This window comes from Amblyraja radiata, chromosome 34 (assembly GCF_010909765.2).
Source record: "Amblyraja radiata isolate CabotCenter1 chromosome 34, sAmbRad1.1.pri, whole genome shotgun sequence".
NCBI lineage: Eukaryota > Metazoa > Chordata > Chondrichthyes > Rajiformes > Rajidae > Amblyraja > Amblyraja radiata.
The window spans coordinates 20887437-20904785 of record NC_045989.1 but is presented as its reverse complement, the minus strand read 5'-3'; the positions used below and the strand labels follow the sequence as shown (position 1 = coordinate 20904785).

The window sequence follows — 17349 nt, the reverse complement described above, 5'->3', positions numbered from 1 at the left end:
GTGTATCTCACGGCACTCACGTGAGGGCGATCCGGCTCGGGGCTGGAACGGTGCTCCGGTGGCTGGGACGGCGTTCTGACGGCGGTGACCTGGGTCCGGGGTTGAGCCGCGGGCCAGCGGCTGCGTCCGTTGGACTGGAGGGCGGCAGCTTCGACCACCCCGGGCCGCGGTGTTTGAGCCGGCCCGTTGCGGGGTTCGGTGAGCCGCGGGACTGTTTGTGCCATCGCCCGGTGGGGAATCGCCTCAGCGCAGAGGGAGAAGAGGAGGGAAGAGACTGCAGCCCTATGATTTTTGCCTCCACCACAGTGAGGTGCTTGGAGGACTCACTGTGGTGGTGTTAATTTGTGTTTATTGTTGTTATTATTGTATGATGTATGTATGACTGCAGGCACGAAATTTCGTTCAGACCGTAAGGTCTGAATGACAATAAAGGCATTCAATTCAATTCAATTCAATTCAATCTAATCTATATATATACACTAAACATTTCTCTTTCTCGTTTATTATATTGCTTACAGTGTTTTATGTTTACAGATTTTGTTGTGCTGCTGCAAGTAAGAATTTCAGTGTTCTCTCTTGCCCAGAGTGGGCGAATCAAGGACCAGAGAACATTTTCCCCTTCACCTTAAACCTATGCCCTCTGGCCCTCGATTCACTGACTCTCTGGGCAAGAAACTCTGTGCATCAAACCGATCTATTTTCTGCACCTCTATATGATCATGTTTATGTTTAGTACGTTTACATATTCTGTTGTGCTGCTGCATGGAAGAATTTAATTGTTCTATCTGGGACTCATGACAATAAAACACTTTTTTGACTCTTGACTGAACTTTATCCACGTTACCTGGGGCGAGCGGCGTCCGGGCCCGGTCTCCATGGCAACGCGGGCCGGCCGAGCGGGCGCGCTGACGTCAGAAGAGGAGGGGCGGCGGGACGCGGTGACGTCAGTAGAGGGGGTGGGGCGTGGTGACGTGGGGGCGGCGGCTGGGCGGGACGGGCAGGCGGGCAGGGGATGGGGGGCGGGGAGGAGGAGGAGGAGGAGAGCCCTGTGTTTTGACAACATGGAGGCGGCGGCGGAGGAGTGGTGACCAGAGGTCGGCACGGACCGGTCAGTCGGACGGACACGGCGACCGCGCTTCCCCCCTCTCTCTCTGTCTGTCTGTGTCTGTGTCCCCGCAATAAACTCAGCTGCTTGTGGACTTCATCCGCGGGATCATCCCTCACGATGACGCCCGGGCCGTGAGGCGGTGGGCCCGCCAGTCGCCCACTGGGGAGGGAGGAGGGGTGAGAGAGGTCAGTTCACACCTCGCCCTCCTCACTCCTGCGCCTCCTCCACTCATTCCCTCCCGTCCCGAGTCGGGCGACGGCCCAGAGACCGGCTGCCACCGCCGACCATGAAGTCAGACCGAGGTAAGCAGCATTTAACTCACCTATTTATTCCATCCACAACATTATTCCAAACTTCTCACTGGGAGATGTAAACTGCTCACTGAGTGCCTGTACTTGATGTAAAGTTTGTAATCAAGAGGGGAGGAATTACAAGGAAATGTGTTCATTTCAAAAATAATCTTTTTATTACGGATATAAAACAAAAAATCCGTGCAAAAACTTCTCATACATTTAATACTGTCAAAGCAATCAAGTGTGTCATTCAATAGTTTTAGTAATATGTGGCCATCAGATGTTCAGGAAGGAATTGGTATGAATGGAAAGCAAACTTCTCCAGCTTGTTTTTTTTAGTTATTCAATGTTTGGTCACTCAAAATAACTGTGATGTATTTTGGCGACGTGTCAGACAATCTGGTGGACTGTCATCAGCAGTGATCGCCTGTGTTGAACAAAAGTAAACCAGTTTAAAAAGCACCCTCCTGTTGGCTTATGAACTATATATTAAAGTAAGCAGTAGATTCCCCGTTCTTGCATCATCACTGACTGCCAACATTAACAGGCTCCCTTTAACTCGAAGTATTGCCTGTGCAAAGTTTTCATCGTTTATTGTGTCCCACCCAATTTCCTTTCGTATCAACAGGATTTACAGAAGCCTTGTCAATTGACGATTCACTCTTTCGTTTTAAAGGTCCCTATGTCAATAGTTTTAGATTTCAGTTCCAACAGAGTACACCTCTCTGTAATGCCATTTGTTGGCAAAAGTACAGTTAATATCAACTGGGGGACATTGAATTTCTGAAGGAATTTTAAAAAAATAGCCCGTTAAGTGACATAAAATTTCTCTTAACCACATACTTTACATCAAAGGCATGTTTTTTTTTCACCTCAGACCTCAACTATCTGTGACAATTTATTCAAAAAGTGATTCTCACTGAGAGCAGACACAGGTGCAGAGCACTCTGCACAGCAATTTTCACTGATTGCCAAAGTGTGGATTATGATTTTTATCAGAGAAGAAGTTGAGAGTCTCAGTTACAAGAGCTAAAAATTATGTGGAGTTCACATCCACCGAGTTAAAATTCTGGGGATATTGGATTGAACAAAGGATGCTTCTTTGTTAACGGTAAGGAACGTTACAGCACTTGGCAGGATTACTGTAAAGAGTGGGAAATTTCCTGGAGTACTTTTGAATAGTGTAATCCTTATGACTACAAAACCTGCATTATGTGAATCCACTACCTGATGTTGCTGGATTATATTTATCTGAAATATTGCCCTGCATTGGTCCTTTAAGCTGATTCTTGGAATAGTTAGGAAGAAGCTTTAATGTTATTACAGACCTAAAAAAGGAAACCTCAATATATCGTGGTTAGGTATGGTTGGAAATTACTGACTGAAATATTGAAACTGGTTTTTAAAAATCATATTTTTTTGAATAAGGATCATATGAGAGAAAAATAAATGTAGAGCTGTAAACATAGAAACATAGAAACATAGAAATTAGGTGCAGGAGTAGGCCATTCGGCCCTTCGAGCCTGCACCGCCATTCAATATGATCATGGCTGATCATCCAACTCAGTATCCCGTACCTGCCTTCTCTCCATACCCTCTGATCCCCTTAGCCACAAGGGCCACATCTAACTCCCTCTTAAATATAGCCAATGAACTGGCCTCGACTACCCTCTGTGGCAGGGGAACTTCGACAAGGATGCTTGTGTCCATTCTGTAGGGAATGATTTACTAATATAATTAATTTGCTTACTCTTACAAAGATTATAAAGAAGAAGGGTTTCGGCCCGAATCATTGCCTATTTCCTTCGCTCCATAGATGCTGCCGCACCCGCTGAGTTTCTCCAGCATTTTTGTCGACTTACAAAGATTCAATTTGATAGAATGAATTTCTGCCTTCTATTCTTTTCCAACTGTACAGTGCCACAGCTACTGGAGTTGCTGCCTCACAGCACCAGAGACCCAGGTTTGATCCTGACCTAGGGTTTTATCATTGTGGAATTTGCACATTCTCCCTGTGACCATGAAGCTTTTCTCTGGGTGCTCCAGTTTCCTCCTACATCCCAAAGGCATGTGGGTTTGTAGGTTAATTGGCCTCTGTAAATTGCTTTGACACAAAGGTGGATTAACTCAGCGGGACATGCAGCATCTCTGGAGAGAAGGGATGGGTGACCTTTTGGGTGGAGACCCTTCAGACTAAATTGCTTTCTAGCATGTACACAGCGGATGAGAAAGTAGGATAACATAGAACTAGTACGAACGGGTGATCAATGGTTGGCGTGGAGTTGATGGGCTGAAGCACCTGTTTCCATGCTGTGTCTTTATATTTAAAAAAAGTTATGTGATTCTATTTAAAAAGATGGACAGGAACCTTGCTCCCCAAGGCTGTTCCCCCCCCCGAAACACATGCATTTCTTGCCCTTTAACAGTCGTTCTTACTATAGTTGCCACCACCTGTGACTGCTTCCCATATATTTGAAAGCATGAACAGCTGACTTTAGGCCTGACTATTTGTATTTATAGAGACAACGTCAGTTGTTTGAGTAAGGGTCCAGGATTTAATGTGTTAGCAGGCATATGTTGGAAAAGTGAATGGGTTAGGAAGTGTTGAATGTTTGCAATGCTACAATATTTATAACTAAGATTTTGGAGTCTGTGGTGAACAAACATTCTGCTTGCAACTTGCCCACAGACTTTTCATGGGCTATAAGTAATTATCGGGCAACACTGCGCCCTCTGCAGGAGATCTGGGACAGTGACTGCACAAAAGTTGTTATTTCAACCAATTTGGTCACGGAATCATCATTGAGCCTTCTTTAAGTAAGGAAGTATAAATTACAATATCAATGCTAAATCATCAACAGATACAGAATAAAATGATAAAAAGAAGAGAATAGAAAAGAAAATCATATTTTTCACCAATAATAATTCAAATTTAATTACATTTTTACAGACCCGAGTGCATTTTTCAGTGAGTTAATGATCTTGCAGCAGAACTAGACATTTGTCTTGGTGTGAATCTCTGGGATCATCCCAGAGCTCAGTCCTTTGTTACACAGCTGCTTGGGATGAACTTCGACAAGGATGCTTGTGTCCATTCTTTGCAAAGCTACAGTCCATAAAGAAATGAGAAAACATCTCATCCTCATCACAACCATCTCTAGGGCATTGGGAATGATAATCCACCCATGCAGGAAGGTCTGACAGTGAGGACTTTCTCACAGTCAATCAAGCAAGGTGCTTGAAGGTACACAAAATGCTGGAGAAACTCAGCGGGTGCAGCAGCATCCATGGAGCGAAGGAAATAGGCAACATTTCGGGCCGAAACCCTTCTTCAGACTGATAGGGGGTGGGGGGGGTGGGGAGAAGGAAGGAAAAGGGGAGGAGGAGGAGCCCGAGGGCGGGGGGATGGGATAAGACAGCTCGAGGGTTAAGGAAGGGGAGGAGACAGCAAGGGCTAGCAAAACTGGGAGAATTCAATGTTCATGCCCCCAGGATGCAGACTCCCCAGGCGGAATATGAGGTGCTGTTCCTCCAATTTCCATTGTTGATCACTCTGGCAATGGAGGAGACCCAGGACAGAGAGGTCGGATTGGGAATGGGAGGGGGAGTTGAAGTGCTGAGCCACCGGGAGTTCAGGTAGGTTATTGCGGACTGAGCGGAGGTGTTCGGCGAAACGATCGCCCAACCTCCGCTTGGTCTCCCCGATGTAAATCAGCTGACATCTAGAGCAGCGGATGCAGTAGATGAGGTTGGAGGAGATGCAGGTGAACCTTTGTCGCACCTGGAACGACTGCTTGGGTCCTTGAATGGAGGTGAAGGGACAGGTGTTGCATTTCTTGCGGTTGCAACGGAAAGTGCCCGGGGTGGGGGGGGGTGGTACGGGAGGGAAGGGAAGAATTGACAAGGGAGTTGCGGAGGGAGCGGTCTTTGCGGAAGGCAGACATGGGGGGATGGGAAGATGTGGCGAGTGGTGGGGTCACGTTGGAGGTGGCGGAAGTGGCGGAGCATTATGTGTTGTATTTGCCGGCTGGTGGGGTGAAAGGTGAGGACTAGGGGGACTCTGCCCTTGTTGCGAGGTGCTTGTACTGGTGATGAGGCATTTTGGTATCTGCTTGGGAATCCCTACACAGAATTTATTGTTTCTTTCTTCAAAGCTTGCAGGACCCTCCGCACTGACTACTGTGCCTAATAGTGTTGTGGTCAAAGATGTTTTCCTGAAAGAACTTTGCCATGAAAGCCGGCTAGTGTTGCAAGGTCTACTGAATGAAACATTGCACGGCGACAAAGCTAGGCCCATCCGTTGCAGCACAGGGGATGTAATGATGCACTGTTTGACACTATGCACAACTTGATGCAACCTCACACAAAGGGGACAAGGGCAGTGGTGGGCACATTTCCTCTCATTATCTGCAGACTTGTGTGTTGTGACCTATTGGCCATCTTAGATCTCCAGATGAAATCGAAGATGGTTTGGATGACTGTAACACAGAGGATCAGCGTATTGGTCCCACAGTGTATTGGTCCCATGTACAACAATACCGAGAGCACCTCACATCGTCAAGGGGAGAAAGTTGTAGCAGCTAAGAAGATGGTGGAAGGGAACATTTGAGAGCATAGTGAGGAACTAAAGGCATGGAAAACATTTTCATTTTTTTAAAAAGAAAAACAGGAAGGGTGGTGGCAAAGCAGGGGGAGCAGAGTTGGGAACTTCAGCAGACAGAAATGTTTGTAGTTTCTTCGGCTTTTTTTTAGAAAGTTGAGCAGGAGCTTCTAAGATTCCATTCAAGAATCTGGTTTGTAGAGTACCTTTACATAACTCAGTTAACAACCAACCGTTAATGTTTACTTTTTAAATAAAGAGGCACCTTTTTTAAAAATAACTTTCAGACATGTACAGTATGTGAAACCTCACTCCTGCTGATCCCAGTCTGTGTCGGATTGAGATGGTGGGTTTTCAGGTGCTACCTTTTGATTCTGTACTTTTAGTAATTTTTACTTTATGGAATATAACCATATTAAAATATATTTTTAAATATATCAAAATATTTTACATGACCCTGCATTAATGTTTAATCTACAGAGTTATGGCTTATATTCATTCACAGGGAGTTTAGTGCAGTTTTATAGGAGGACTGCACTTGTTTTGGAAAAAAATTGAAAGTTGGGGCACTGTACAGACTGACCTGGCCAAGAGAAGTATGGTAATGCCATGGTTCGAACGTACCTGATATACAGTGCATTCAGAAAGTATTCAGACCCCTTCACTTTTTCCACATTTTGTTACATTACAGCCTTTTTCTAAAATGGATTAAATTCATTAGTTTTATCATCAATCTACACACAATACCACAGAATGAAGAAGAGAAAAAAGGTGTTTAGAAATTTTTGCAAAGTAATTGAAAAGAAATAACTGAAATATCACATTTACATAAGTATTCGGACCCTTTACTCAGTACGTTGTTGAGGCACCTTTGGCAGTGATTATAGCCTCAAGTCTTCTTGGGTATGATGCTACAAGCTTGGCACACCTGTATTTGGGTAATTTCTCCCATTCTTCTCTGCAGATCCTCTCAAGCTCTGTCGGGTTGGATGGGGAGTGTCGATGCACAGCTATTTTCAGGTCCCTCCAGAGATGTTCTATCGGGTTCAAGTCCGGGCTCTGGTTGGGCAACTAAAGGACATTCACAGACCTGTCACAAAGCCACTCCTGTGTTGTCTTAGCTGTGTGCTTAGGGTCGTTGTCCTGTTGGAAGGTGAACCTCCGCCCCAGTCTGAGGTCCGGAACGCTCTGGAGCAGGTTTCCATCAAGGAACTCTCTGTACTTTGCTTTGTTTATCTTTCCCTCGATCCTGACTTGTCTCCCAGTTCCTACCGCTGAAAAACATCCCCACAGCATGATGCTGCCACCACCATGAATCACTGTAGATATGGTATTGGCCAGGTGATGAGCGGTGCTTGGTTTCCTACAGATGTGATGCTTGGCATTCAGGTCGAAGAGTTCAATCCTCAGGAGTGGCTTCTATCTGGCCACTCTACCATAACGGCCTGATTGGTGGAGTGCTGCAGATATAGCTGCCCTTCTGGAAGGTTCTCCCATCTCCACAGAGGAACTCTAGAGCTCTGTCAGAGTGACCATCAGGTTCTTGGTCGCCTCCCTGACCAAGGCCCTTCTCCCCCGATTGCTCAGTTTGGCCGGGCGGCCAGCTCTATGAAGAGTCCTGGTGGATCTAAAGTTCTTCCATTAAAGAGTGACGGAGGCCACTGTGCTCTTTGGGACCTGCAATGGTGCAGAAATTGTTTTATACCCTTCCACAGATCTGTATCTCGACACAATCCTCTCTCAGAGGTCTACGGATAATTCCTTCGTCTTCATGGCTTGGTTTTATTTGCTCTGACATGCACTGTCGACTGTGGGACCTTGTATAGACTGGTGTGTGCCTTTCCAAATCATGTCCAATCAATTTAATTCATCACTGGTGGACTCCAATCAAGTTGTAGAAACGTCTCAAGGATAATCAATGGAAACAGGATGAACCTAAGCTCAATTTTGAGTGTCATAGGAAAGGGACTGAATACTTATGTAAATGTGATATTTCAGTTATTTCTTTTCAATTACTTTGCAAAAATTTCTAAACACCTGTTTTCGCTTCTTCATTCTGGGGTATTGTGTGTAGATTGATGGTAAAAAAAAATGAATTTAATCCATTTTAAAATAAGGCTGTAACCTAACGATGTGAAAAAATTGAAGGGGTCTGAATACTTTTGGAATGCACTGTATTGATGAACTACCAAGAATTTGGTGAATTTGAAAACAGATTAAAAATGTTATTTTGTATTTTTTAAGGAGGATGCAAGAGCGGATTTAACTTTGATTGGTGTGTCTGGTGCTTGTACTCTACTTGGTATTAATCATTTTAGCTGCTTTCAGACTTGCATTAACCCAATGTAATAGGATATGGCTTTCACCACCTAGCAACAACTTTGTGTATCTGTCATCATCACGTCACTTCCTGCTGTTTGGGCAGCTGTGAAGATTATTGTGCTGTGAAGGTCATGAAGATAGCAGCATGTTCCTATTTGGGTGGTTTGTTTTCAAGTATAGTAGTTTTGTTAAAGGAATGAGAGCAATGCACTCGTGTTTGCAAATGGGATTCCGAAGTCTTGTCTAGAATGCAAAATAAGTAGTTGCAGCAGAATACAATCCATAGCTTTTCTTCCACCAGCTCCAGTATTGTTTTAAGCATAGTAATCAACAGGTGCAAGAACAATTATTCTTTGCAAATAGATTTTTCCCAGAAACTAGTTCCAATTAACATAAATTGAATTCCGTAATATTAACCACATTTCATGCTTCATTTGCTTTCAGTATTTATGGGAGCGTTAAATCTGTATAATAAGCAAATGTTAAAAGTGATCATTCAGTAGAATAATTCAGGATTTTCGGTATTGTGTTGCAAGTTGGGTTTCCTGCTTGAGTTTAACAGTTTGTTAAACTGCAGTCAGAGAGACAGGCACATGCAATTTTTAATCACTAAGTTCTGAAGTTGTTTTGAATAGTGTGGCTTGAGGTTACATTTGTGTAAACTCTGTAGTATTTTAAAACTGGATAAAATGCATTACTGAAGACAGGGAAAACATTCTAATCTGCTGACACCTTAGCCTTTACTTGTAAAGTTTTCAATATCATTGAACTGTTTCCAAAATTTCTTAAATCAATTAAACACAGTAGATTCAAACCCCATTAAAGCTGTTGAGCATGTAATCAGGGCTAATATTTATTGGGATCTAAAGCACTGCATTGTCAGAGATATTTCTTTGACAAGGTGTTAAACTGGCAATCCTTTGCATTATTAATTATGTTAAAATATCCTATAATGTTGGTTAAAGCGCAATGAAAGTCTAATTTTGTGGAATAAACCAATGACCGGATTTAAAAGGTCTAGGATGCCTGAGGTCATGAACAGTTATGTAAATACCCTCTAATTGCTCTCTCGCTCTAATCTCTCTCAGTGCATCACTCTTCCTCCTCCTCCCCACCCCCAGTTTTCCATTTTCATCTGTTTCCATTTTCACCCTCTATTTTCTCTCCATTCTCCACCTTTATCCTCTCTCTGCCTGTTTATTCTCTCCGAACTGCCCCAGTTTGTCCACTTCCCTCCTCACTCTGTTTTGTCCTCTCACGTCTAGTTCTCTCAATGTATTTTCCTATTCTTCCTTCACTCCAGTTTTGCAGGTTATGGCATGGCTAATGAGGGCAATGTGGGCATTGATGAATATTCTGCAGAAAGAGGTGACTGACAAGTAGTCTGTGAAGGAGTACACTTCTTCCGCCAGTTAGGCAGGGCTTCCTGATACATATAATTCAAGGCTTTGGTTCTCAATACCATGTTCCTTCTCTGCTTTGCGTGCTCCCATGACAGTGTCTACCAGGAGTCAGTGGGAGATGATACCATTTTTTTGTGGTTTTTTTTTTCCTTTGAACACATCTTTATAATCTTTTTCTCTGTCCGCTTTGTCCCAACGCAGCTTGATTCTCTTGGGAGCCGTATATTAGTTGTGTGAATGACTTTGCCTTCCCAACATGGCTGGGGGGGAATAACAAATTTTTATTCGTACCTGGCAGTTATTAGCTCCTAAACAACCAGTTTAATTTCATTTAGTTCAGTTTAGCAACAGAGCACGGAAACTGTGCTTTGGCCCACCGAGTCCATGCCAACCATCTATCACCTGTTTACACTAATTCTTGTTGTCCTACTTTCTCATCCACTCCCAACACAGAAGAGCCAATTTACAGATGCCAATTAACTGTTGGCATGTGCAGGAAAGCAGAGCACGCAGATGTAACCCCTGCGGTCACAGGGAGAACATGCAAACACTTGCGGCCGGCACCCAAGGTTAGGATCGAACCCAAGTTTCAGATATTGTTGGGCTGCAGCTGGACTTGCTGCACCACGGTGCGGTCCATTAGCTGGTCATTCATCCTGTCCTCATTGAATGTGGGATCTTGCTTGTGTATAAAACGTAGCCATACTCCAACAAAGTTGATGAAGAGCTCAAGGTAGAATCTGAGAAGTGGGCGGGAGTTGTCTTTTGCTTCTATAGCAACTTGCAAGGAAAAATACTTGGCCAACATTGGTCCTTTTCTAAATTCTTAATTTTTAAAGATCATATTTACATGCATACCAACATATATTTTACATTAAAATGTGGATTAAATGACAGTTTACCTGCAATAAGGCAATTCTAATGTTACTTTGAAACTTTACAAAATGTTAACCTAACTTTATCTGTTAAAATTTGGGTAACATGCAAATTAGTATGGTGTTGTACATTCAAAGTCTAGGATCAAATATTACTTGGATTTTATATTTAACTTCGTAATGTAACCAAATCAAGCAAATATTTATTCTGAAGCCTTAATGATTTTATTTCTTTGATAGTCAACATGACTTGCAATTTCTACATCTCATTTTTATGGCCTTCGGCAAAACAGAATAGTATTTCTGATAAATTAACTTTTAATGTCTTTGTCAGATTGGTGCTGCAAGTTCTTTGATCTGAAAATTAAATAGCTCATTAAACTAGATTCATCCACTTGCCTGTCACTAACATGATTACACTGGTTCCACAAAAACATTTTGGTTTAAGATTGTTCAGTTGAGTTTGAAGATTTCAGAAAATTCGAATGGAAATTTGTTATTATATTCCTTTGATTTAATCATTATTGTTGTGACCTGGCACCTACTTTTTTTCATTAAATACGAAGTTTCAAAAGTTGGAAACGAGTTTGTGTTTTTATTTTTGCTCGTTCATTTATTAGTCATTTCCATGTTTTCCTCTTTTGCATTAACTATCATATTCAGTTCAAATGTTTGTCCCTATTTGTCATATTGCAGTGACATACATCACGATGTATTCCAAAGTTTTGAACAACGCAAGTTATCATCATGGTAGTAATTACAGAGTTTGAATGATGTCAGTCAGTTAAGTGGGTTACTTAAAATAATTACTGACGAAGGTAGGAAAATTGAACAATTTTCCTCGGAAGCTTTGTTTCTATGGAGTCCGAGATCACCACCCATTCAGTGGGTTATGATGAGGCCAACAAGGGAACTGCAGACTCCCTGCCAAATGGGCCAGGAATACCTGACATTAATGTTTGAAGAGGTGCTCTCGTTCTGTTGTTTTCAGAGGGGGCCATTGTGCTCCTGATGCATTAATTTAAGATTCCTAACATCGCCCTAAAAGCTCCTTCTCCACTTTGAACGATCATTCGCAGTGCAATCCTAAGATTTGGGGAGAGTGTTGCATTTTTCTTCCGTCTGGTCATCTTTTTGCAAGATGGAGCTCAGAATAGAGCGTCTGTTTCGAGCGATGGTGTTGGACGCGCAAATACCATGGCCTGTGCAGCAGAGTCAATGGAGTTGGCCTGGGAGAGTACACTGATAGTGGTTTGTGTATGAACCGTAAATATAATTAGGTTACCTTCATTATACACTCTACTGACCAGTTGAATTTTCCATTTGTCATACTGTCTAAAGCCAATTTACTGGTGCATGTATGTTATGGCCTTTTTCAAAAGGATCCAGGCTCATTTTGTGCTTTTATTTTGCTTATTGATTTCCCACCCTATCAATCTCCCTACCCATTGGCTTCATTGTAATTCCAAGGGCACCAAGTACCATTTGATACATTCCCCAAATGACCATAATTCAAATAAATCTTGATACTGAATTTCATAGTGTAGAATTTTGTAGCTAGTGCTGATTCTGACATTCGTGTTTGCTTGTTATCAAAGATTTTTTTTTGTGTTCCACCGTGGAAACCTTTTTTTGTCTTCAACTAAATTGGACAGACCTGTGATTCAACTCCTTTTTTTTTCCTATATGGTTCATCTGTAATATCGATAAATTTGCAGAACTAGGTATGCTCTTGATAAGATCTCTACAAGCTGCAGGAGATTACATCCCAGTGGTGTGCAGTAGTTTTGAACTGAAATTCCAGATTCAAAGAACAGTTTTGTAAAACTCAGAACCGTTTACGATCCTTCCTACTGACTGGTTTACATTCATCACATACACTATGATCAGATTACAACATTAATCATTTCTGTGTGTCTTTTTTCTTTCCCTCTTGTGAACATGTAGGATTATTTTGAGGTCTTGTTTGTGGCTTTTTTTTAATTTCTGAAGGTGTTTTGTCAACTTCATCAGTTTCCTTCATTGAGCCTGTTGTTTGAGATTGGAGGATGGATTACTTCTTTGATGGCCATAAGCGTCTTAATTGATGTTAAAAGAGGTTTATGCATGTGTGCAAGAAAGAAAATGAATCATCAGTTACTTCTGAGGAGGGCCTTGCGCCACTCCACCCAGTTGATAATTGATTAGCTTTGGTGACTGGTTTAAAGAACCATCCACTAGGCATTTGGAGATGGATGATTTGCAGCTCATGGAAGGTGGCTGAAGGAAGCTTTTCCTCATTTAAAATTATATTTAACATGATTTGGTTTCATGGCATACCCATTAAACTTATGTGTTGATCACTTTTATATTGGAAATATTAATGTTCATGATTGTAGGAGTTTTGTAACAATTCTTCATAAACCATATACTGATGTAGCAAACTATTTAAACTGACAGTTTACACGCCTGCTCTGCATAGTTTTATATATATCAAGATTGTAAGTTTTGTAACAATTCTTTAAACCTACTGAAGTAATGCTGTATTTAAGCTGACAGTGGACATGCCTGCTTTGCATAGTAGTATATTTTATAATTTCTTTGGAATATATATATATATATATATATATACTTGGTTCTACAGTTGCCGGTGCGAGAGACTGCTGCTGTACTCTGAACTTTAATTTGTCTGATTGCAGCTGTGAGTAGAGATGTCGCTGCTGCTGCCGCCGCTGCTGCTGCTGCTGGACAGGAAACTATAGCAGAGTTTGACACTGTGGGTTTCACATTGCTGCCAGCCAATCGGGTTGCACGGCTGTTGCTATGCCTGCTCTAAGTCTGCCTCATTGTAGAGGCAGTGCATTGCAGAGTGATAGGCTGGAGCTAATATGCACCACAGCAGAACATGTTGTTTTGACCATTGCAGACATCTGGTGCACTCAGATACTGACAGTGCAGCCCAGCATTAGCCAGAGGCAACTTCCTTTACTCAAGAAGTCAAACATTCTTTGTTCAAAAAGGAAAATTATGGCTGCATAGAAAAGGTGTGTACTGTGGAGAGTGCTTTTGTGTGTTATATTGTCATTGCTTTCTCTTACATTATCCCCCAATGTAACATGTTTAAGGGGGTGGAGCACAAGAGTGTACACAGAAATGTTGAGACCTCCCTAACTTTATTCTTTTGTGTGATTCAGTAGATTTATTACTTACGGTTCACATTATCGTCAGTTACCCAATGAATAGCAACATTTAGATTGTTTCATTATGCTTCATTTGCATTTAGTAGATCAGCTTTCTCTAGTTTCTGGCTGCAGAAGTATTTTACCTTTAAATTACCTCGGAAACTAATCTTTTGTAGGTATTTGTCTTCCCAAGGTGGGACATAGCTTACAATCTATGCAAATAACTGAGTGAAACACATACAAAGGCACCTTCCAGGCTTCTCTTTATGCACGCCTTCTGTTCTAAGTTGTGACTTTAGTGCATTCTCAACCTATCTTGTCCTTCAAACAAAGCTACGTGAAGGCTAAAGACACACTGCAGTACCTTTTTATTTCAGCATTTAGCTAGAAAATTAATGATTTACATACTATTAATTAATTTATTAATCCTTCCAGTATATCGTGCTGCAAATTCTTTTCTGATGTTCTTCAACTCCACAAACGTTGTCAAGTTTAAGGAATTTTTGAATTTCAATTAACTTACTGCTTGACTTTCTGGCACAAGAGAATAATTATGGAAATTCCAGTCTGATGTACAGTTCTCTTTGTTAATCATGCAAGGTTAGATTGACTGTTCCTGTTGAAGAAGTGATTGTATGACATTTGGTGCAGCAATAGTGAGGTCAGTTATGTTTGTTCCCTGTTGTTGACAGTGTATCAAGTTCACTGAAACAGTGTGGTGTAGCTCCCTGATTTGGTCTGCAATCTTATGTACTCGCTTCCTTATGTGCAACATGTTTTCTCAGGCACATTTCCAGCCTTCCTCATTGGAATTGCTTCTCGACATCTGCTTTCCTGATGCAGCCATCACTACCACCTCTTCTTCCACTCGTTCACTGCACTACTGCACCTCCTGGCATTATTTACACAAGATTCATTCAGCAAGTCTCTCTTCTTTAACTGGCATTATTCCTTCCAACTATTAAAGCAGATACTATAGTGGCGTTTAAGAGACTTTTAGATAGGCACATAGATATGCTGGAAATGGAGGATATGGATCGCACGCAGGCAGAGGAGGTGCGTTTAACTTGGCAACATGTTCAGCACGGACATTGTGGGCCGAAGCACCTGCTTGTTCCATAACTTCCATATACCCACCACCATTAGTGTGGAAAAAGTTACCCCTCAGATTCCTATTAAATATTTTCACCTTTAACCTATGTCCTCTTCTCCCTCAAACTATAACCATGGGACATCCTAAACATTATCAATTCCTCTGCATCTGAAAGTTTATTTTGCCACATCTTCAAGAAATTGGGGCCAGCCACATTGAAGTCTTGCTTTAGTATGATTTAGTTAGAAGTTACAGATTTGCATGGTTAACACATGTAACACGTTTGTAGATTCATCAAAGAAGTGGCATGTTGTAGAGGGAGGCTGGAAAAACAATCTAAACATAATTGGTTTACATCTGAAGGTTTTGTATTAGTAAAAAAAATACTGCAAAGATGGTTGTTGAGCCCAATAGTTAATTAGTTGTGCAAATTTAAAGATTTGGGTAAGAACCACTTTTGAAAAAGGAGAGCAACACAAATATTTTGTGGGAGGATAGTTCCACCTTAAACCTTTTCCTCTTCAAACCTCCTCTTTCATCTTCATCAAGAACGCATTGCAGGGATGTAAACTTTCCCAATATTTACATGACTGTGAACAGCAGTGTACCTAGAGAAGACTAAAAATGCTGACTGACTCGTTGAGCTACTCCAGCACTCCGTGTCCTCTTTTGTAAACCAGCATCTGCAGTTTCTGGTTTCTAGCAATGTAACATAACTGGTTGCAATTGTTTTATCATCCATGACTTGCCGAGTGGCAGTATATATTTTATTTCTGATGGCTGTTACAATAAATATCTTACTTTAAAATCCTTGAAGCCTTTCAAAGTCTTGAAATAAAACATAATCCCACTAATGATAATGTTTTCCATGACTTGAATGTTGTGACATGTTCTGATAATTGCTGCCTGGCTAATAGTCCAAGTTTTCACTGCGTTTAACCCATCATCTCATCCCCCACATCCACTCTGTTCCTTTCCAATAGGTTGTTAGGATCCATCCATCTTCGAGAGATGATGGTGCGGCTTTGACATTGTCCTGCTTGGAGAGGGGAATGTTTCAACCATGGTTGCATTTCCTGCTGTGATTGACTAGCCTATCCTTGACGAGCAGACCTTCACACAGCTTCCACAGGTGAAGTTGTCTCTGGCTGTTGGATTGTGTTGCTGCTGCCATTGACGATTTTGTGGTGTAGGTGTCTGACCTTCATGGTCTTGAACCACATGCTGTTGTGATCCTTCATACCTGCCTGGTGGGCCTTTCTCCAGTCCTCAGTAGATGTTCCCCAGTTGTCAGTGGTAATATTAAAAAATTGACATATCTCTTTTAGTCGTATTCTTGTCGCCAAATTTTGGATTTCCTCTTGGTCTCCGTGTAGTGGCGACCTCCCTGTATAGCCAATCTTTGGAGATGGTTCCATTTTCCATCCTGTGTACATGTCCAAGCCAGCAGAGACACTTTTCTGCTTGAGGATCACAGGGATGCTAGGCATATTGGCCAGGGAGAGGACAGATTCATTGGTGATTTTTGTCCTGCCAAGAAATTCCCAGGATGCGTAGACAGCAGAAATGAAAATTATTCAATTTCCATTCTTGATGTAGATAAGTCGTCCAAGCTTCACTGCTGTACAGTAACGTGTTCAAGATGCACGCTTTGTAGACAGTTATCTTGGTCTTGATTGTGAGTTCCTTTTCTTCCATGCCCACTTGGTTGGACATCCGACGGTAGTTGTTACTTTACCAATGCGTAAATTGATTTCCTCATCCAGAGGTAGGCTATCAGTCACCTTAGATATTAGGTAGGCAAATTTGTTGACTGCTTCTAGCGGAGTGGTGTTTAGGGTGAGTGCCTTGACTCTTGACAACAGTCGTCTTAATGCTGATTGTCAGTCGGTCTTTATTGCAAGCATGAGACAGTCTCTCCATCAGCCCTGGAAGTCCTCCTATCGTTGGGGCAATGAGTGCAGACAGTTGGGACAGTGTACAGAAGTTCCCTTAAAAGCATGGTACTCGCCTTCATCTTGAATTTCACCCTTGCTAGATTGAAGAGCTTCCCATCGCTTCTGGTGCCATTATACACTCCTTCCGTGTCTGTCGGGAAGGCAACGGACTGAAAGGCAGATAGGCAGATGCTGAACAGTGGCCGCTAGGACACAGCCTTACTTCACTCCATTTCTTATGGGGAAACTGTACCATGCATATTCTCATAGAAGGACTGAATGAGGTTCGGAGTGGTTCCCACAGTTCCTTTCTACTAGGATTGCTTAAAATAATAGTAACGGTTCTTCTATGAAACAATATACTATTAAACAATAAAGTTCTACTATGGGAAGGTGAATTAGAGATAGCTTAAAACATATAACATTTATTCGCCTGTGAGTTATCAAACTACAGAGCAAAAGTGCCCAGGTATTTAATCTTAGTGGTTGCCGTGGAACTTCCAAAGTCCATGCAATATTTAAATTGATGTTCTTGTTCATTTGCGTATCTCATTTTG

The 17349-nt window shown here is 42.0% G+C and overlaps 1 protein-coding gene across 5 annotated transcripts in view; it reads left to right on the top strand.

Annotated features, from left to right (window-relative positions):
- Positions 1-975: 975 nt before the first annotated feature.
- The window catches only part of fam214a (family with sequence similarity 214 member A), a 67974-nt gene continuing 51600 nt past the window's right edge, over positions 976-17349 (top strand). For 2 of the 5 annotated variants that reach the window (XR_004416853.1, XM_033050406.1), the window contains exon 1: positions 1029-1410. Coding sequence is in view for 1 of the 5 variants with exons in the window: in XM_033050404.1 (XP_032906295.1) it covers positions 1395-1410 (16 nt within the window). In the remaining 4 variants the exon portion in view is untranslated. Of the gene's footprint in view, positions 1411-13438; positions 13625-17349 lie in introns of those variants that run through there. The other 3 variants (XM_033050405.1, XM_033050407.1, XM_033050404.1) reach the window with 2 other exon arrangements.